Genomic DNA, 22,060 nt, shown 5'->3' with positions numbered 1-22,060 from the left:
GGGAAAAAACCATTGCAGATACTTAGGTTAATTATATGCGTTAACGGTTCAGCTATGATGTTTTTAGCGTATTTTAACAAGGCCGCATTTATACCATCTAAACCAGGAGCGCTTTCAATTTTTAGGTTATTAATAATACAAATTATTTCTTGTGTGTCAGTCGGTTCTAGAAATAATGAGTTGGGTAAATTATTAATATTAATATTAGATGTTAACTCTTCTTCTGTACTATTCATTTTATTGAGAATATCGTCAGCAAGCGTTTTTCCCACAGAAGCAAAATATGTATTTGTAGTATTAAGTGATTCTATAGGGTCGTGATTAATAGTTGTAAGATCCACAGCATTATTGTTCTTTGTTTTAATATTACAAATATTCTTTATTGAGTGCCAAAGCTTTTTAGGATTTTTCATGTTAGTTTGAAGTTCATTTTTCTCATATTCAGTTTTTATCTTCCTAATCAAGTTTTTGTAAAAATTTCTATAACGTGTATATGTTAACTTTAAGACTGCATTTTCAGGATCTGATTTTTGTTTATAGTGCAACCTGTCACGATGTCGAGCACATCGGAGCAGGCCAGGAGTCATCCATGGTTCTATAAGTAATTTGGATTTACTAACTTTTACTGATTTAGAATTACTCGAGATAGATTTGTTTAAAATAGAAATGAAATTATTTGCTGCATTATCGGTATCAGTATCATTTAAAACGTGGGCCCAATCAGTACTTTTAAGTTCTTCAATTACAGCATTATAGTCAAGCACATTTCGGGATCTATCTGGCCTTTTCTTAATGGGACTTGTACCTAGGCCAGCTATTATAAGTTTGTGATCGGTGATGTCTGCGTCACACACTATACCAACAACAGGTAGTATGGTTTTCACTGATATGTGATCTAAACAAGCGTTAAGGCGGGTTGGCTTCGTTATGGCTTGTTCGAAACTGTGTTCCGTAAACAGACATAGGTATTCTTCAGCCTCAGTTGATAAAATGTCGATATTAATATCGCCTATAACCATTAAGCAATTTTTGTCTTTATACAGTGTGAGATTTTCATCAAGTGAGTACATAAAATTGTCAGTATTTCTAAAGGACGGAGATCTATATATGCCAAAGATTGTTACAACATTCGGGATATCAATAATTAAGCAGCATGATTCAACTAGGGTTGGTTCGGTGACTAAAGCGCTCCACGAATTGTTCACGTAAGCCACTACACCGCCGTTTTGGTTTATATTTCTTTTTGTATGGTACATACTATACCCTGGTATATTATCAATGTTACAGGAATCATCTAATCTGCATTCCGTCAGAACAATCACATCAAATATAATATTAAGTCGTCGTATGTATACAAGAAACTCGTCAAAATTCTTACTTATACTACGAATATTCATTGAGATAACCTTAAATCTAAAATTAGGCGGAATTAAATCTAGGCATTTCTCCGGATTGTTTATCGTGTAACACGGTATTTCCAAAATAGAGTCAATATTGACTGATAAGTCTATGCTATTCATTATGAGATCTACAAGTGGTTAAATCATAAGTTAATGCTACAGAATTACAGAAGAAACAGTAAATGAGACGAGCATAAATCAGTATGTTAAAAAACGGCAAATAACATGTAATATAGACCGGAGATGCACATTTATTATTTGTAAGGCTAATACTATAGTACAAAACTAAATATATAGTTATATGCATGGAGAACGTGTGCGTTAGAGTATACTGAGATCTTATAAGTTTTAACAATATCTTAAGGAGGTAAAAACTGTGCATATTAGCATATTGTTTGATATTATCAAATACTACAAGTTGTTTTAAAGTTAACATAAGGATTGAGTTAAGGATTTTTATAGTTAATGTTATTAAGTTGATACAGTGAAGGAAGTTACATCGATTCATATACAAAATACCTAATGTTAATATGTATGGCGCACTCATTGTAAATATTTTATGTTCGTAGGTTTGAAAATTAGGTAGGAAAGGATATTGTCGTAAGTATATTTCGGTATTATGAGTGAGTGTGTAATATGGTGTATAGATTATGAAAAGAGTAGGGTAAGTTTTAGTGATCACAAGAAGCTTAATAATAGTTAGTATACAATACATCGCTATCGTGTACAACATGTTGTTTACAATAAATACAGATGGTGTGAGAGGATCAAGTGTAGCTACTAAAGAATATGAAGGTATTAACACTAAGCACTATATAGTTTTACAACTACACACTGTACTTATACGAAATTCCACGGTTAATTTTAAGGGCGCTTATTAGGGCTTACAAGTTTACAACGTTGTCATTGATTATAAAAAACTCAAAAAGTTTAAGTGCGTGTCTATATTTTTCTAATTCATTTTCAAAAGTGGTTAGGAATGACACCCTAAGGTGTATACTAAACTTGTCATACTCTTTTTAGGGTTCTGTAAGTCTACTAGGAACCCTTATAATTTGATCATGTCTGTCCGTCCGTCATGGCTCGTTCTCCGCCGTTTCTGCACCGAAGAGATATATATACTGATTTACTGATACTTAATCCAAAAATTGCTTTTTAAAATTATGGAAAAATATTTTTTTTACCACTTCGCAAAAGTAGATTTGAAAAAAAAAAGACTTACCCCAACGTGTGGGTTATCGTTAAAAAGGTATCTTTAAATTATACCACAAAAAATACCTTGAAACCATGTGGATCAAACCCCCCACTCTAGAGGAGATATATTATTAATACAAAGTTAAAATTAGAGCATCCCCCCCCCCGCTTAACTTTTGAAATAGCATTACAATAATTCTGAAAAAAATGTGCTGTATATCTCCTAGGAGACTCTGTATCATACCTACATACCTAGTTATTTTTATACAACTCGACCAACTTATGACGTGCAGTTGCCCTAACTAAATGGTAATGTACGGTTTTTTTTCACCTTTCATGTGCTTGTCCGACACGCTCTTGGCCGGTTTTTTAACATACGGGGAGTTCAATGTTAAAAAATAATGATTAAAAAAAATTTATTAGTATGACGAGGGCGCAAACGTCGCAGTTTTGAGTTTTGGGAAAAATATTTTAATAAAATTTTCGGCGCTAAGTAGTTAACATTAAATTCTATGTTTAACCTAATATAAACCACTAAATAAAGTCACCGAACTAATTTAAAATAAAAGCTTCCTTGGAAAGTGAGGTGTTATTAACTGTCGAGACGTTTATTTTGTTAAAGTTATTTATTAAAGGCATCAGGTTTTAGCCTACTTTAACGTTATTGAATAGGGTCTCGCTGAAGACGAGGTTTTGTTAATTAACAAGAATCATGCCGTAACTGTATTAGTAATGCATTTTTAACCTGACCTCCTACGAGACCAAGATCAATCGAAACAATTTTCTACGGTATGTACTTGTTGAAATGGTTTCCTTCCGAATATCACGAACGATACATCTAATCAATAAAGTTAATTACGTTTTTCACATCCGACCAATTTATTGGTTCTACCTTTTTTGGCATAAGATTTATTTGCCTAATCTCGTATTGCATAGTAACGTTTGGTCAAAGTCTCGTTACGCCGAAAATCGTATGGCATAAATCTCGTTTAGTAAAAAGTTATTTCGCATAACATTGTTTAGCCTAATAATGGTATGGCCAAATCTTGAATAGCCTAATAATGCTATGGCATAGGTTTATTAGGTTTATACAAAGTAATAATATTCGTTTGGCTTTAACTTTGACGGAGCGTCTCCCTACATAGCGCAAACTGGTGCCTTGTATTGTTTCCGCTGTTTGGAAAACGCTCCGCTCCGCTTCGCTGCGCTCCGCTTTGGTTTTGATGAACATGTGCACCTAACACGCTCCTCCTCGCTTTGCTCGTCGTCGCACCTATTTTTAGGTTTCGATCTCATGGGGTTTGTAATAATTATATTGGTCGTTAACTTTCGATTTTTTGATCATACAATATCGTGATTTTCGGGATGTAGGAGAAAAATACCACAATTTGTACATTTACTACATACTTAATATATTATTTATTAAGATAACATTAGGAGAAACAAGATTATACATAGGTATAGACGAACATAAATTTGAGCAAACGAAACTTAGGTGTTTAAAGATTGTGCCTAAAGAGTTTTAGACGAAACGAGCCTTATGCCACATAAGTCTTGGCGAAGTGATGGTTCGGCCAAAAAAGTTTAGACCATACGAGTTATGCGAAATGAGTTTTGGTCAATAAAGATTATGCGAGATGAGCGGAACCCGACCAATTTATTACTTACCAACCTTGCCGTCATTAAAGTATAACAGGCCCATCTGAGTACATCACAATAAGATTCGACTGTTATCATTCGTTCTATCTTCATTAATGAACATTGTTAATTATATATTTAAGTACTTACAGCTTTTGTACAGCTATAATTTACATTTACGAATGAATAGCTTTTAATTGCAATAGCTAAAGTACCTTTGTAGCATCAATCATGAAAATGAGTACAGAAAATAATAGCTACTATAACTAATCATACTTGAAAAATAAGAATAGGTTTTGTTAGGCACTAAGTATCCCTAATAATTAATCTTATCTGAACTTAATATAATATAATCTGTATTTATTACAAAAGTCTCGTACATGTATGTATGTACATATACAGCAATGTTTTACTGCTGCAATATTAAGTTCCGGACCTACTGCGATTCACAAAAGATGACCATAAATGGTGACACAATATTTTCAATATCAACACGGCTCCGTCAAAGTCACTATACTAATAAACACTATATTAAAATAGTTACATATGCCTACCGACCGTAAGTAGGCTGAAAACAGCAAACATGTACATAATCTTTTTTCCCAGTTTTTTTTAAACCTAATTATACTTAACTGAATCTCATCGCAAACTTTAAAAATTCTCGATTGTCATCGGCAAATCCAGTCGTTTTTCGTTATATAACTTATATTTTCTTATTGTACCTATTTACCATTTAACTTTATTTTGTTTTACGTGTAAGACGCCTAGATTTATATAAACCTGCTAAGAGGAAACTGGCGTCCATAACACAGATTCACACCTACTATGGAAGCCATGTAACCAATAAAACATTATTATTACTTTTAAGGTGTCAGATTGTTAAGTTGGTTAAATAAATACTTTTTTCATTTTTTCATTTTTTTTCATTTTTTTCAGCAAAAAGACAGTAAAAGCTTGAGTACATAATAAATAAGAAAAAATTACAACTTACGCGAATCAAACTCTAATAGAATCCGTAGATTTTTAATTCACGCAAGTATACATAGTAAACCTACTTCATTTCAATAAATTGAATCGACAAAAAAGACTTATAGGAACGTAGAGGAGCTTACATTACTTGATAGTTAGAGAGCCGTAAGACTACCGTATAAAACGCCTCATGCACTCGTGACGACCAGAAATGACCCCTGACACATTTGGCAATTAAGGCACGACCTCCAACTTATTCTTTTAGTTCATTTATTCACAGAGCTACCGCATTTGATTGACGGTAATACTCCATCAATTTAATTGAATAACGCAATTATTTATTTAAGTATAACAGTTGATTGCCAATAATTATTTTGTTTGGATATAATCCACTTGTCATTCCTTATGGTCTTTGATTGCTCATCAGTGAGTATTTGTTGAATTTTATAATTGGCCGCGGGAAACCACTATAAAATCTAAGATCCGTGTTATTTGTAGTTATAAAATAAAAAAATGCTAATTTTATAGTTATACATACAGGTATTTTAATTTAATGAACCAACTATGTTGTACCTATATCATCATCCTTGTAATCTTTATCAATGAATATTTATTTATACTTATTGATTTTAATTCAAATCTATTATTTCATAAAGTTTATGGCCAGCTTTATCTGCAATAGTCCCCTTTCAGTACAAAAACATACATCTCCAATACCTATTCTTTTTTCTAATTATCTTGAAATTAAAAAAACTTGAAATTTTACATAAGTACTACCTTTACTCGCCGATTTATATTCGGAATTTAATTTAGTGATTAACTTCAATAAATAATAAAGCTTCGTTATTTTTTGTTTGCTTTGAATCTACGAAAATCATCCAACTACACATACCTCTACACTACTCACAATTCAGACTTAGGTACAAGTCTTACTACCCCTTTTTATAAACGTATCACCATTGAAACCTTAGATTTCCAGTAGATTAACTACAATAAGTTTCTTATCTATTATTATATTACTTATATGGTTTTCTCTCCCGCTACATACAATAAGATGGAAGTTAATAATCAACATATTTCTGTGAAGGTCAATTTGCGCAATGCTCTTGTTGGATCGCACTATATCTGTCAAAATAAACATCCTGTAGTGATTTCCACATGTAGATCACGCACCACTACCTACCTACCACAATATTACAAGGTTTCGAAAACATAATGATAAAATAATCTAATAGTATCAAGAAAATACAATTAGGAACGATAGGTATAGTTACTTATTACATTTAGTAATTACAAGTTAAGTTTTTGTGTCTGGATTCCTAGTTAAGACCTGGTAATTGATTGATTCTCGAAAATTAAGTCACCGAAGAATTTCAAAAAAAACTTTTGTATTTTTCCTTAAATAGTATGTATGTACATTTTACAAGATACGCATAAGTAATTGTAAATAAGTGATAATGAGACTGGGTAAAATTCATATTTAGACCAAAGCGATATCGCTGCGCTCACGCTATCGATATCGAATCGATAAACGATATCGAGCATAGCTTAGCTCTGAATAGAGCTTTACAATACTAATGTATGCATCTATTGTTGTTATTAAATGTTATTGTGTATTGTATTCATATTTTTATAATATTCGGCCGTGTATGTTTTTATTTGATTGACCGTTACAAATACGATTATATTGCGCAACGACCTATCAATTACATTAACGACTACTGTTTATTTAAGGCATTCATGGTTCTAATGAGTATTACTTGTATCTAAGTAGACATCATAAAAACCATATTTAGAAATATATAACATATATTATGTATTTTTATATGTAAGAAAAAATTGAGGTATTTGGTGTCACCATTTAGTGGGTGGAACTTTTTCATTGTATTAGTAGCATTACAGTAGGCAGCTGTTCAAATCCCTTCGGGGCGGAGCGGAGGCATCACAATAATGCATAATTGTTACGTCGATGAGGAAGCTCACTGGAGCCACTAGTCGCCGGTTGATGGCTACCTGTGCGTACAGTTGATGCCTATAACTGTCCACTTCGCTAATTAATATGGGGAAAGTCACTTCGTCCTACACTACCTCATCCATTAGTATTTTTAATCAAGTGGTATCGCACCAACCAGCTAATTCATGAATGATTTTACAGAAGAGAGGTGTTATTTACTGTTCGGATTGTTCTAAGACAAGTAATGGCTCAATTAATTATTTACCTATCAGATATCTACGAAAATAAAAATACGATATTTGCTTGTACATGTGAAACATCCAAAACCTTCAAGTCTCTTATTTATTATTTCGTTTAAATCTTTATTAAAATATATTTATAGAGCACCAAAAAGATTCAACTTTAACAGTAGGAGTGAGTAGTACATTACTTATCGCTGTGACGCTACGGAAAATATCCTCCATACAAAAGAGTTCAACGTGTTGCTTGCACTTCTTATAATGTTCATACAATTATTACGAAAACTTGAATATTACTTCAATTCATATAGATAACATTTAATCATATACATACATATAGTACCTCCTTTGATGCTATATTACTTATATGTACAACGTTGCAGCTTGACCACTTCTTCGATTTACGACGTAATACAAAGGTATTTTACCTCCAGTTGATAGGACAAATCAAAAAGAAGTTAAAACAACTTTTATCTTGAGCGAAAGTCTGATCTCGATATTTCATCCTTTCACAATGTTATATGGCGACTTTTACATTACTTGTATTGTGGGTAGTAAGTTCTGGTTACTTATTAGGGTACTGTTATAAGTCAAAGCAAATAAAAACGTAATTGAATTCTTCACCTTCAAAATTACGGCCAAATGCTTTAATAAGGGAAATAATTAAAAAAAAATTGATAACAGATTTAAAATTATCAATCCTAAGTGAGTAGCCTAATTGTTTCCCTCAACCTTATTATAAAACTAATAGGTACACTTGCTTGTACCAATTATGGCCAAATTTATCCCCATGGCTTTGCAAATTAAAAAAAATAATCTTTTTTTTAAATACTGTTATGGTGAGTAAGGTTACTCTAGCTTGACAAAAAATGTACAAATGTACTATACGTTTAATAGTACAACGAGATAGAGTTGTCGCTCCGAAACTTAGTTTTTGTTACTATAAAGTGTCCCCCCTCGTGCACTCACCAGTTTAACACCTTTCAATGTGAATGTGAGATATTTAAGTATGTTTAATAAATAATAATAGTGCAATATTCTGTAGGTACTTTCAATTTGCACCAGTATATTTTGTGTAGACCAATTCTACCTTAATAGTTTTAAGATTATTAATTACTTGCTGGTATATATTAGAAGCAAATCGCATACTTTTCTAATTAAAAGAACACAATATTCCCATGGAAGTAATAAGTATGTACTTAGTTGTACGTTAGTAATTATTATACTTCCATGAATCTGCTTAACTATAACTAGATTTATATAAAGTAACATAGAATATATTATCTAGTTATTCTTAGATTTTTATATGTGGGTTTTAAAGTGTGCATGAGTTCTGCAATAAGTAAGGCGTAACATTAATGGGTAGTTGGGTAGTTACAATGTACACAATATTGCAACTTATTTGACTTGCTGTTTGGTACCTACTACTAATACGTAAAGTACCTACTGAAATAAATGTGGGTGGGTGGGTTGGCGATTAATTTAGTTCAATATTTGCAATCGGCAAATAAGTATAATGTCGGTATACCGATCAGTATATCACCCACAGCCTTCAAATTCATTCCGATTCCTGAGTAATCGATACAACACAAACACGAGTAGTTCTAGTTTCGCAAGTCGATCCCTATTAAGTACGGAGTGGATGCGATATCACGGATCGAACTTCGTGGCTATCAATTACAATACGTTATTGCCACTCACTGGCCCACTTCATGGGACTCTGGAGTCGAGGGATCTGCGCAGATGCTCCATTACTGATCCTGATCACTGTGATGTACTCTCACGGGCAATGAAAAAGTTCCAGTCAGAAAAGCACCTACTTATTCCTAAGCGAAAAAGGCTGGCTTAATAATGCCGTATGCAATATTGAAGTACATTAAAAAGTACCCCAGAATATTACAAACTAAAAACATAATCATTTTATTCAAACCTCCTATTAAATTAATGACAAAATTGAGGTCATTTAGAATCGGAATTTTGTAAGTGGAACTGTTTCTTTGCACGTGAGTGTATTATTATCAACAGCCTACATAAGTCCACTACTGAACTTAGGCCTCTCCCATTTCTCCCATTTCTCTTTCACGCCAAAACTACTGAACGGATTTGAATGAAATTTGGTATACATACGGTCTAGACCCTGGGAAAGAACATAGGCTACTTTTTATCCCGGAATTCCCACGGGAATTTTCTTTAAGGCGAAGCGAAGCGCGCGGGAACAGCTAGTAATATTTTAGATACGGATTCTATCGATATCGATTTTAGGATTTGGGATTATCGATTTATATTTTAGATAATCCCCCTCTAAAAGATTGGAATAATTCGCTGCATGCCTTCGCTCGATAGGTTTATACATAATGTGCTTATTGGATAGAAAATATGTTAAAAACCTATGTACTTAATGTACCTCTAATGCAAGCTTGCAGTTTCTAGGTTTATACTCGGCTTGCTTTTGCAGGATGAGATAATAATGGTAAATATTAAGGTTATTATCAAGGTTATTATATGAAAAATATAAATGAGAATTTGAAAATGACTCATGTACCTAAGTATGCTTATGAAGGGATAGTTGTAAGAAATTTGGAAGAAACACAAGAGGTGTGACCTCAAGTTAAAAGATGCCGAGTGACTTCCTACTAAGAGCTAGTGACAAAGAGGATATAAAGTACACACGTACATAACAACATACCTATGTATGGTGTCGTTTAGAAACTTGTTAGTAGTTCAACATTTTACCCGTACAATCGATTTAACCAAACCAGTTCAAACCAAAACTAGATTTTGAAAGTATCATCTGAATTAGACGTCATACGCTAGCTTTCATGGTCAATTTAATACAGTGTACCTACGTTCAACATTGCGAAATACACTTGTGTACAAGATAGGTAGGTAGGTATTATATTGAGGACACTCTGTAGGTACTCTACTATGACATAACAATAGTCTAGGTGTTTTGAATAACCCATGAATTTCTGAGCTTTACAAAGGGTAAAGTATCTACTATAAAACAGAATTCGAATAAGACTGTGCAGGGGTTTAGTGAAAGGGTTGGACCCAGACGTATTGTTCAACAACACTGGAATACTTATATGAATAATAACTTTTATAAATTATGTCTAGTTACTTATGACAATGCCAAATAGACTGACATCGTGAAGTGCCTATATGACGTAGCAACGATTACTGTCCAAGTACAGGACCAGCAGACAAGACCTATCCAGATGCAAAGAATATGATTTAAGTACAGTTATCTTTAAATGGGATTAATTCATAGCGTTCAAAAAATATTTTCAATTTTAATTCATTGTCTAAATGACAATGGGCAGATTGGGACCACCCTCCAATAGCATTAAGACTAACATCGTTGGATAGGTCTTGTCAATAGGAATAACTTTTGCTATGACAGCTTTGTTGTCACAGTTGTCCGTTCAGAGATATTTGACTTATAAGTTCCGATACTCGTCAGTTCATCTTACTGTTATTGGAGACTGGACCACCCTCCAATAGCATTAAAACTAACATCGTTGGATAGGTCTTGTCAATAGGAATAACTTTTGCTATGACAGCTTTGTTGTCACAGTGGTCCGTTCAGAGATATTTGACTTATAAGTTCCGATACTCGTCAGTTCATCTTACTGCTATTGGAGGCTGGACCACCCTCCAATAGCATTAAGACTAACATCGTTGGATAGGTCTTGTCAATAGGAATAACTTTTGCTTTGACAGCTTTGTTGTCACAGTTGTCCGTTCAGAGATATTTGACTTATAAGTTCCGATAGTCGTCAGTTCATCTTACTGCAAAAATACATTGCGGGTTGGCGGTAATTAATAATACAATTGCTTGTTAGCTGCCATTTCCTTAATAAGCGTGACAGGTGAACTGTCACTTCACAAAGAGGTCACCATATACGATGACCACGAACACAACACTCCTCCACAATTATTTTTAAAACTACATTTTATCCTATCGGAACTTATATGTCATAAATCTCTGAACGGACAACTGTGACAACAAAGCTGTCAAAGCAAAAGTTATTCCTATTGACAAGACCTATCCAACGACGTTAGTCTTACTGCTATTGGAGGGTGGTCCATCCTCCAATAGCAGTAAGATGAACTGACGACTATCGGAACTTATAAGTCAAATATCTCTGAACGGACAACTGTGACAACAAAGCTGTCAAAGCAAAAGTTATTCCTATTAACAAGACCTATCCGACGACATTAGTCTTACTGCTATTGGAGGGTGGTCCAGCCTCCAATTATAGTAAGATGAACTGACGAGTATCGGAACTTATAAGTCAAATATCTCTGAACGGACAACTGTGACAACAAAGCTGTCGAAGCAAAAGTTATTCCTATTGACAAGACCTATCCAACGACGTTAGTCTTACTGCTATTGGAGGGTGGTCCATCCTCCAATAGCAGTAAGATGAACTGACGACTATCGGAACTTATAAGTCAAATATCTCTGAACGGACAACTGTGACAACAAAGCTGTCAAAGCAAAAGTTATTCCTATTAACAAGACCTATCCGACGACATTAGTCTTACTGCTATTGGAGGGTGGTCCAGCCTCCAATAGTAGTAAGATGAACTGACGAGTATTGGAACTTATAAGTCAAATATCTCTGAACGGACAACTGTGACAACAAAGCTGTCAAAGCAAAAGTTATTCCTATTGACAAGACCTATCCAACGATGTTAGTCTTAATGCTATTGGAGGGTGGTCCAGCCTCCAATAGCAGTAAGATGAACTGACGACTATCGGAACTTATAAGTCAAATATCTCTGAACGGACAACTGTGACAACAAAGCTGTCAAAGCAAAAGTTATTCCTATTAACAAGACCTATCCGACGACATTAGTCTTACTGCTATTGGAGGGTGGTCCAGCCTCCAATAGTAGTAAGATGAACTGACGAGTATCGGAACTTATAAGTCAAATATCTCTGAACGGACAACTGTGACAACAAAGCTGTCGAAGCAAAAGTTATTCCTATTGACAAGACCTATCCAACGACGTTAGTCTTACTGCTATTGGAGGGTGGTCCATCCTCCAATAGCAGTAAGATGAACTGACGACTATCGGAACTTATAAGTCAAATATCTCTGAACGGACAACTGTGACAACAAAGCTGTCAAAGCAAAAGTTATTCCTATTAACAAGACCTATCCGACGACATTAGTCTTACTGCTATTGGAGGGTGGTCCAGCCTCCAATAGTAGTAAGATGAACTGACGAGTATCGGAACTTATAAGTCAAATATCTCTGAACGGACAACTGTGACAACAAAGCTGTCAAAGCAAAAGTTATTCCTATTGACAAGACCTATCCAACGATGTTAGTCTTATTGCTATTGGAGGGTGGTCCCAGCTCCCATATATTTTTGCCCATCCTCTTTTACCACTCTGTTCCATTTAGTGTCCTTAAACCTCACAATCCGGCCCTGGCGAGGGTCAGGGGTCGCGGAAATGGGACGGTGATTCGCCGTGCCCGCTCTCTCTTGCATTTTCTATGCCTCGGCTTGAAGACTGGTTTAAACTAGCTATATATTTACCTGATATAATGAGCAGTGTTACACATAATACTTCAGTATTAGGTCTATATTTTATTTCAGCATTACACATTTGCATGGTGGTCACCATTCTTTAGTGACAGTCTGAGAAATCTGAGAGTAAATAGGACCACATTGACTATTGTTATGGTAGCATATAAGTACCTATGTGCCCTTATGTAAGTACATAGTACCTAAGTATACAGTGTGTGCTTTATAATAACAGCTGTTCGCAGAATCTAGGGCTCGGCTATTCACATTACACACACAACACTTTTACGCGAATTTGAATATTCCCTTCTAGTCGTAAACGATCCATCATCAGGCCTCAGCTTAATTGGTAGCTAGTAAGTACCCACAGTGCTGGATTGCACCATATTTTTGAAAGATCGTATGACTAGTTTAGTCATTGTTTCCAACGAATGGCAGTAAACCTCGTCGCGTCCTTGATAGACCCGTGACTCGAGCGATCTTGCATCAGGGCGGCCGCGGCCCGCTCGTGACAAATTCACACACCACTCCGAACCTGATGCTCCTCCGATAATGCCCTATTTTGTAATCCTTTAGAACATTCGTAAATAAACCGACCACGCTGAATCTGCAATTAGAAGCCGCTTTGTCACCAGTCACGCTAAACAGTCGAGCCGAGAAAAAACCATTTGCGAAAGCTCCTCTAGCTTATAGACGGATTTATTGTTTCTAGACAAAAGATTAATTGGTGCCATGATGAAATCTAGGATAAGACGCTCGATAGACTCTTAACCTCGACGAGTCATTAAAAAAATATTATTTGAATGCCCACGATCTGCAAACACGCCATAATAAGCGTGGTTAATCAAAAGGAAATGGTTATCGTCAAATGGTCCGAGACAAAAGGGATAAAAAATGTGATCTATTTAGTAAACTTCCTCGAACATTGAAGATCTGATTAATTAAGTGCTTTACATTGCCGATTGCCGCATCCGTGTTTACATGTTCGTGGCTCTGCCGGCAGGTTCTTTGTCGTGATATCATATAAGTATTTGATCAAATAAGTAGAAGATAGCACTCCGATATTTCTGTTGCCTCCAAATTTTAATTGTCTTAATTTAACATGATGTTGCCTGCATTAGTATAACGGTCTCGTGTTCCCGACTAATGTTTGAATGACGCGCAGTCTGCGCCCGCGCCTAACTGCAGCTCATTTGGGCCACAAAGTCTACTCTAAGGTCACGGGCAACTGTTCCAGTTAACCGAATGTATCTGCCATTTCTCAATGTCTAACAATATGGAACGTCGGTATCGTTATGAGTAACAAGTTTTGTAGCTAATTTGGATGCGACATGGAGCTTCCTGGCCTTGTCTTGTTTTGTTTTGCTCTTGTCAAGTTTGATTGTTGGAATATTTATCACAGGTAGAAACATACTACCTAATTAGTAGAATTATTTTACTGACGTTAAAAAGGGAGGTTCTTGATAAAAGTTGGTATGGTATGGTATTGGGTATGTATAGTTGTATACCTACCTATGTAGGTACCTAAGTTACTTAATAGTAACGACAGTTTACTCAAGTAATGACTTAGATTTTAGAATTTATAACTATACTTATGTATTTATTTATTTATATTTACATATACGTTACTTCAGAAAAAAACGTTCCGACTACAAAACTTTACCATCCGACCAAGTTTTTATATAAAATAACACTTTAGAGAGAGCCGGTAATACTTTCCCAGGTGAACTTATGATAATGGCAAATAATAAAAGTGTAAGTAACTTATTTTATTACTTATCTTATATCCTTAAACTTATTTTAAGGCTAAGTACATTCCAAAATCCAGTTAGGTATTTAAGTCGGTTACGGTACCTACCCACGGACTCCAGAACGCAGGTGCATTATTTATTTAATATATAATTGTGTTATAATATACACTGAAGGTAAAAATATTTTTTTTACAAATAAGGAGCTAATTTGAATATTAGGTAATAATACACTACTAATACTCGTACCTAATAAAGTCGCGGTTTTCAGTGACAATCATTTTTTGTCGTATTAATTACTATTACATTTTTAAAAATATTATATGATATTAGGAACATTTCTCGTAGCTGGCCTAAAAAGTAGTTACTTATTATAATTATAACCTATATAAAAAGATATTAATAAGAGCGCAGGATGTTTGTAGCGAGGTATATGATACGATACGGGAACAGTAATGGACGTTTTTATAACAGAGTTTATGTAATGAAACACGTTTTTTTATCATCAATGACTGCGGTATACTTACCTATATATATATATATATATATATATATATATATATATATATATATATAGAGAGATACACATGTAGTACATTAACGTGTATATTTCTTTGTTTTTAATAATCACCGGCCGTGACTAACGTTTAGAAGAAATGAAAGGTCAATGATATCATGATAATTATTAGTATTTTGATAGATATAATAATGACAAGCAGAACCCTTTATAAGTACACAAATTAGTTAGGTAAGTATATAAGTACTTACTAACATAATTTTAAAACCAAGTTATTAGAGACCATACCATACTTATATTACCTACCTACTTATCACATTTGGAATTCCAGAAGTTTGTCATCTATCATATCTCAATAACAAACCTATTAAATGAAGATTTAACCGCAAGCAGTGGAGTTAAAACCATGATAAGTATAATTTTTGTAATCATTGTGTTTTGCCTGGCCTTTCTAGAATAGGTCGCGTTTTACGATAAACTGATTCATGGCTAGACAAAATGCTTACAAGAAAGCAGTGAGTTAAGTAATATGAATTTTCAGAATTCCCCCTTTTTTAACCGACTTCAAAAAAAGGAGGAGGTTCTCAATTCGTCGGGATCTTATTTTCATAGAAAAGTTGCAGAACATTTTACGTTCAATAGCTAGAACCTCTTTGTCAAGGAACAATTTGTTCTTCCCTTCCCTTAGGGTTAGATGGCAAGAATAAAGGCATAGTCCCCGATGCATTAGGCACTTTGTCATTAAGTATCTACATCTAGTCCCCATTTCTAGGAAAGGTCAATTTTATGACCATACACTCAAGTGTATACCGTAATTTCTGAAGAATTTGGAGACTACAACTGTAAAACTCACCATCACGTTTTATAAATGGCTCACTTAAGGCGATGCGATTGCAATCTTTATGACACATATGACACTGCACCGTCGACTCCTGTACCTACGCTCCAAATTCCGAAAAGTAACATCCAAAACTGGTTCAATTTGTTGGATATACGCGTAGGCAGTCGCTCACTCATCACCATGTTTCGCCACTCCATGACAGGTCCAATTGAGATGTTCCACTGTATTGTGTTGCAACAAACCCGCATGCTCTCACGCCAAAGGCAGGCAAAGTAAATTTAAATGGATCGGACCATGTAATCTAGGCTAAGCCATGCCTATGCGTTAGTCCTCTGACAACGGTAGCTGTTATTTAGATTTGCGATAGGATAATACATTTAATAGATATGCAGCATGCACTTATTTATGTATACTTTACTACTAAGTTTGCAACATTCAATGATGTAGGTACCTCCTAGCTACAATTTATTTGGACTTTAAGGACGTTTCTACTACTTTCTACCATAATAAAAATACTTCTTTTTCAAAATTAATTATCTACATTTGGTGCGGCCGCATGGCCTTTGCAGCGTAGCCTGACTGGGTGGGTTGGGAAGGCTTCATCATAAAGCGTCGTTATCCTCGAGCGTCTCCCGAAAAAACTATAATACTGAAGGGCTAGCACGAGACGCATATAAGACATGACAAAAGTTCTTCATCGCGCTCGCTCTAGAGGCTGCGCGATGCACAGAGTACTTTGTTAATAAGTTAAGTACTCAAGTGAGTGAGTGAGCGCGATGTAAAACTTTTGTAACCCTGGTTTAGAACCGTCTTAAGACTACTTACTGCAGATATATATTTATTTAAAAGTATGTATAATGATAAGGGGAGGTTTGTAACTCCTGTACCAATACATTACCTATATTTATGATTAAAAATATAACCGCGAGGACGGATCGTTCCATTTAGCTTAGTAGAACCATTATTGAAGATGAGAACCGATATTGACTGATTACTTTAAAATGGAACCAATACCTACAGCAGACATATTGATTATAGCTAATGACTACACGATCAAACCCAATTAGATAAGTAATGTCTAATATTGATAGGTGGACTAATTTCGTTAAAACATTTACCAAGGACTTTTGAATCATGGACATCGGTAGCTACGTAGCTATCAACTCACATTGTAAATGTAATTTCATAAATTATAAGTGCTATTGTCAGATTGATTAGGTACCTGTGAGATTGTATAATTTGATTCATCTTGAGTCGTTTTATCAACGTGTTTGCTCTAGCATACCTATACATATTACATATTTTGCTGACTGTACGTTTAGTACCTAGGTACAAAATTAGAAAGTGGCCATACGTTTTGAGCTTAGCTTCAGCCAAAAGTTTTCCCTTAAAAAGGGGCTTCACAAACTCACCTATAGCCTATAATATATAGGCTACCACGTTACCACACCAACCTACCGTTGTTAGCAGAATCATTTGAATTGGTTTATTCGTTTTACCTTACGTTTTTACTAACTATATCTATCTAAATGTGGAAATTATTATAACAAATCTTTATCCCTGTGATTCCAGGCTCCCATCTTCTCTCAAAACATGTGGAGTATCCTGCTGCTGCTGCACGTGTCGCTGGCCGCGGCGGCGCACTTCACGTCTCACATCCGCGTCAACACCCCGGCCGGGAGCTACTCGCACGGCGTGGGACACCCCGTGGGGCTCGCCCGACGGAGGAACACGCCACGGAGCTTCGGCAGAAGTAGGAATTTACGATGTGAGTGGCTTTTGACTTGAGTGAAATACTTGATATAGGTCTGCGAAGCGAGTTTCGCGTTGGATAGTAACTGCACTAACTGTTGTGCTAGGAAAATAGATAAGTACCTGTAGAAGCTGTTGTGTATCCCGGGTTCGATTCGATCCCCGGCCGGGGTAGAGATTTTTTAATCGGATATTAAATGTTAAATCACATAATCCAACCTACATATAAGGTAACCAATGAGCATTTTATACGCATGCTTGACTCGCGTTTTCGTGAGCTTGATATGCTCTGATTGGTAGAATTCACCCAGGTTGTTATGGGAACATCATGTGCATTGTGCATTAACCAAAATGTTTTGAGATAGTCTTGCTAAAAGGTGGTAGGTACAAAATATACGACATTTTGAGTAGGTACTAGAGAAACAGCCGTAGGAAAACACAAAGGTGTAGAAAGCCATCAATAAAGAGTCATAAAACCCATTTAGATAAGTTAATTGGTGCCAGATTGATGCCTTGATGACAGCCGCAAGATAAGTAATGTAGAAGTATTAATGACAGAGATATCGGTTTCAGATCCCGCTTCGATGAGCCATAGCGGGTACCCGAGGGTGAGGCCCGCAATACCATTCACTGAGGAGGAAGCACAGAGAGGGAATTCTATAAGTGTGTTGCCGTGGCAGTATCACAATTATCATGGTATGTTTCTACGAGTTATCTTGTGCCGGCGACGGATTTGGATAATAAAAATACTTTATGCAGGCATTTTATTTTCAAGTTTACCAAATGAGAGGTATTCCTACTTTCGTTCATGAGCCTATTTAATTTAGTGAACACTCATGATTCACACACGAATAGCAACATAACGCGCACCCAAGGCGTCGCTCGATATTGATGCATTCCGCTCACGCCTGACCTATACGCTCCAAGGGTCCAAAAAATGCCTGGCCATCGACCAAAATACAAGAATTAACTGTACCTACTAAAACATTTTCCAGAGGTGCCCATCCCACTTCTGCCGGCGTCTCCCTACAAGGTGGACTCTCCGGACCCCGAGTCGCTGTGGCCCGAGGGCCTATTCCTGCCGCCGCTAGCGCCGCCCACATTCGGGCCCCAGCAGTACCACGGCCGACGCGCTGATGATAGCCTCGGGAATACCGTCACAGGTATAGCCGACGGCCATTTGGGTGAGAGCTTAATGTGTTGGCGACTCAGAGCTAGCCTAGGGTATGTCACCGTGGGGAAAGGATTAAACAGTCATAAAATATGGATTATTTGATTATCGCCAGGTCAACATAAATCGTACACACATGAATTAAATAATATTATTGTGGATAGGTACATAAGTTAATTTTCATTCCCTACGGACCATTTAGATTTCATTACTAGTGTAGTGGTTAAAAATATCATGGGGCGATATTATTTTCATCACCACTAGTGCCGAATAGCTTTGTGATTTTTTTCTTCACGTAATCGTAATAACAAACTTCTTATGTACGCACAGCATACCTGAAAATGCTACTAACTATTTACAGAAGACAAAGAGATCATAGACCCGTATCTTCTGGAAGGGTCGGAGGCCATCGCCGCCGTGCAGAAGGCGAAGCTTCACGGAGAGTTCTACTTCCACGACATCCCACACATCGAGTCACTGCTGGCCAATCAGGAGCTTCGATCCCTCAACAACCTCAAACCACACCGGATAGCCAGCATACGACACACCTGGCCGTACAACAGACCTTAGACCATTTGCCGTGACCGAGAAACTTTGTGCCAATAAAAAAAAAGTTGTCATATACGATAAAATGTATAATGTCTGTAAAAATACTCAATCTTAATTTAACAAGTCATAAAATAACTGTATCTTATTTATAAAATTAAGTACTTAATAAATTTGTCTACAAGTACATTCGTAAGTTTTCCTTATTTTCCTTTGTAAAGGTAACTATGATTTACATACAATCTTGGCAGTATACACATGTGGGTATAAATCATTACTTATCAATCTTAAAAAGGCAGTGATGCAAAACAAACAAGTAACAGTTTATATTAAAAATATATATGTATTAAAAGTTATCAAAATTCAGATCAATTGAGACTCATTCAATTAAGTATTAAGATATTATTAATGTTCAAATATCAGACCAATGATAACATTGTAAGATAAAATACAAAATAATGATGATCTCTTTCAGTCTTTCAGAATAGTGTTCACTGCACTTTAGGAAGTTTGTTTTGAGCATGAGTATTAAAATGTATTACATATTTTCGTAAAACTATGCTATAATTATCATAAAAGGTATAAAAGGACGGAATCATGCTATCACAATTGTTTAAAAAGTACAACTTACATACTAACTATTAAAATATATATTATAAATTGTTGTTAAAAATGTCATAAAGATCATTGATGAGTATATAGGCACAGTAATGGCAGAGTTACACAAGTCTCCATTACAGAAACACATGTATACCTTCCTGTGGTTCCACAGAGTGTAGGCACATCTCTCTTCATAGTCGGACGGAGCTCTTTGCAGACACATTCTTTGAGTAGCAGCACCATAGTCTGAAAATAGATAGAATACTCTTTAAGTGATCTCTGCCAGACCTTATACCTTACCTTATATTAAAAATAGTAAATAACATGGTTCAATACAGAATTAATAATGATATAAACACTTAATACATCTAGAACCCTTTCACAGTGGATATAGGTGAATTGATATTATTATAGCCTATTATACCTGTGTGTATTATGTGATAGGAGACATCCCTATTGTAATCCTAACTAATATTATAAATGCGAAAGTAACTGTGTCTGTCTGTCTGTCTGTCTGTCTGTCTGTCTGTTACTCTTTCACGCCAAAACTACTGAACGGATTTGAATGAAATTTGGTATACATACGGTCTAGACCCTGGGAAAGAACATAGGCTACTTTTTATCCCGGAATTCCCACGGGAAAACTTTTTAAGGCGAAGCGAAGCGCGCCGGAACAGCTAGTTTATCATATCTTTTTTATTATTACTTATCAGTACATAGGAATATGTACTGATTATAATAAAAAAGATATTGATATAATTTTGTGTACAAGCATAACACCCACCGTCCATGCGGAAAGCTCCTGAGGTTCCTTCAATCATCTTTCCGCACCATCCAGATGGGCACGCCACCACATGGATGCCGGCTTCCACCTCCGGTTCTGTCACATTCAGTGGGAACGGATCAGCACATGAGCCAAGTTCACCTCTTGATCTGCATCTTATACATCTTTTGTTTAGACCTGAAATTGTAAGCAAATTGTTACATGTTGTAATTGTATTGTCCTGTCCCTATTTTCTTATTCAAAAACTTTTGTTTATTTATGCCTTAGCAGTATTGAAGACAGCTCAATATGTCGTAATACTCTTAAGTAAAACTAGTAGTACTTACCTAATTAAACATTAATTATGTACAGTTTAGTTGTTGAACTCTCACTTCGCCTTGACAAATGACTACATCCGTAAGTAAAAGTAGAAACTTACCACTCACTTGCTTCAAAGCTATTATACTCATAAATACGGAAACATATATGTGCGTCCACTTCATTTTGTTGCTCAGGAGTCTTGTATTTTAACACAAATGACTAATAATCATTCTTCCATTAACTTTTATAAACTTTAAAGTTCTTATCAGCATGAAACAAACCCACCAAACTATACAAATTACAAACCACAGACCAGTGTTGCCGCAACGGAGTTCTCAAAACGCACATATCCAGCGCTGAAAACGTACATTTAGGGTTAAAACCGTACATGAGCTGTTTTTTTACTAAAATCACTCAATTTAGCTTTTCCAGCTCTTTCGCACCTGCTCGTCAGCAGAAGTACTATATTTTAATAGATTTTAGTCGTGAGAAACGTACCTATATTTATTATAGCATTTTAAAAAGTGTTACAATGTCCTAAAACCTTCAGAGTAGGTACCCCGCAGTTTTATGTATGATATACTTATACTCATTGTAATCATGTAATAATCATATTGGTTGAGAAAATAATCATACAAGAAAATCAAAATCGTAACTAATTGTGGTTAATAATTTTTTTGCTGCGATTCCAAAAAAAATACGTAAAATAGTCCATAAACAAAGATTTTACACATGATAATCATGATATTGGAAGTTAAGTTTAAATGGTACATTACATGGACCAATTATATACACATTACACATGGGAGGCTAAAATAGTACGTCAAATGTGTAAAATGTACGCTAATGGCAACACTGCCAC

At 35.4% G+C, this 22,060-nt stretch overlaps 2 protein-coding genes across 3 annotated transcripts; one reads left to right on the top strand and one right to left on the bottom strand.

The window, feature by feature from the left end:
• Window positions 1-17,622: 17,622 nt before the first annotated feature.
• On the top strand, window positions 17,623-19,538 carry LOC105398050. 2 transcript variants are annotated; one of them, XM_038112031.2, is made up of 4 exons: window positions 17,623-17,813; window positions 18,371-18,493; window positions 18,793-18,960; window positions 19,330-19,538. In XM_038112031.2, exons 1-4 carry the CDS (start codon window positions 17,639-17,641, stop codon window positions 19,536-19,538), a joined length of 675 nt encoding a protein of 224 aa, XP_037967959.2. In that variant the 5' UTR covers window positions 17,623-17,638. The 2 variants fall into 2 exon arrangements, with proteins under 2 accessions (XP_037967959.2, XP_037967957.2); XM_038112029.2 differs by having other exon boundaries at window positions 18,793-18,981.
• Window positions 19,539-19,588: 50 nt separating this feature from the next.
• On the bottom strand, window positions 19,589-21,505 carry LOC105397984. The gene is made up of 3 exons (XM_011570024.3): window positions 21,317-21,505; window positions 20,899-21,075; window positions 19,589-20,360 (listed from the first exon to the last, which is right to left on the bottom strand). The coding sequence occupies exons 1-3, from the start codon at window positions 21,378-21,380 to the stop codon at window positions 20,149-20,151; spliced, it is 453 nt and encodes a 150-aa protein (XP_011568326.3). The 5' UTR covers window positions 21,381-21,505; the 3' UTR covers window positions 19,589-20,148.
• Window positions 21,506-22,060: the final 555 nt, after the last annotated feature.

This window comes from Plutella xylostella, chromosome 13 (genome assembly GCF_932276165.1).
Source record: "Plutella xylostella chromosome 13, ilPluXylo3.1, whole genome shotgun sequence".
NCBI lineage: Eukaryota > Metazoa > Arthropoda > Insecta > Lepidoptera > Plutellidae > Plutella > Plutella xylostella.
The sequence above is the reverse complement of the archived record's forward strand: the minus strand, read 5'-3'. Positions and strand labels throughout refer to the sequence as shown.

Excerpts from the sequence above, each read along its gene's own strand:
- LOC105398050 (XM_038112029.2), top strand. The coding sequence starts at position 17,639 with ATGTGGAGTATCCTGCTGCTGCTGCACGTGTCGCTGGCCGCGGCGGCG. Across the intron at positions 17,814-18,370 it reads CAGAAGTAGGAATTTACGAT|ATCCCGCTTCGATGAGCCAT; the intron begins GTGAGTGGCTTT and ends TATCGGTTTCAG. Across the intron at positions 18,494-18,792 it reads GCAGTATCACAATTATCATG|AGGTGCCCATCCCACTTCTG; the intron begins GTATGTTTCTAC and ends AACATTTTCCAG.
- LOC105397984 (XM_011570024.3), bottom strand. The coding sequence starts at position 21,380 with ATGAAGTGGACGCACATATATGTTTCCGTATTTATGAGTATAATAGCT. Across the intron at positions 21,076-21,316 it reads AGCTTTGAAGCAAGTGAGTG|GTCTAAACAAAAGATGTATA; the intron begins GTAAGTTTCTAC and ends TTACAATTTCAG. Across the intron at positions 20,361-20,898 it reads AGGAGCTTTCCGCATGGACG|ACTATGGTGCTGCTACTCAA; the intron begins GTGGGTGTTATG and ends ATCTATTTTCAG.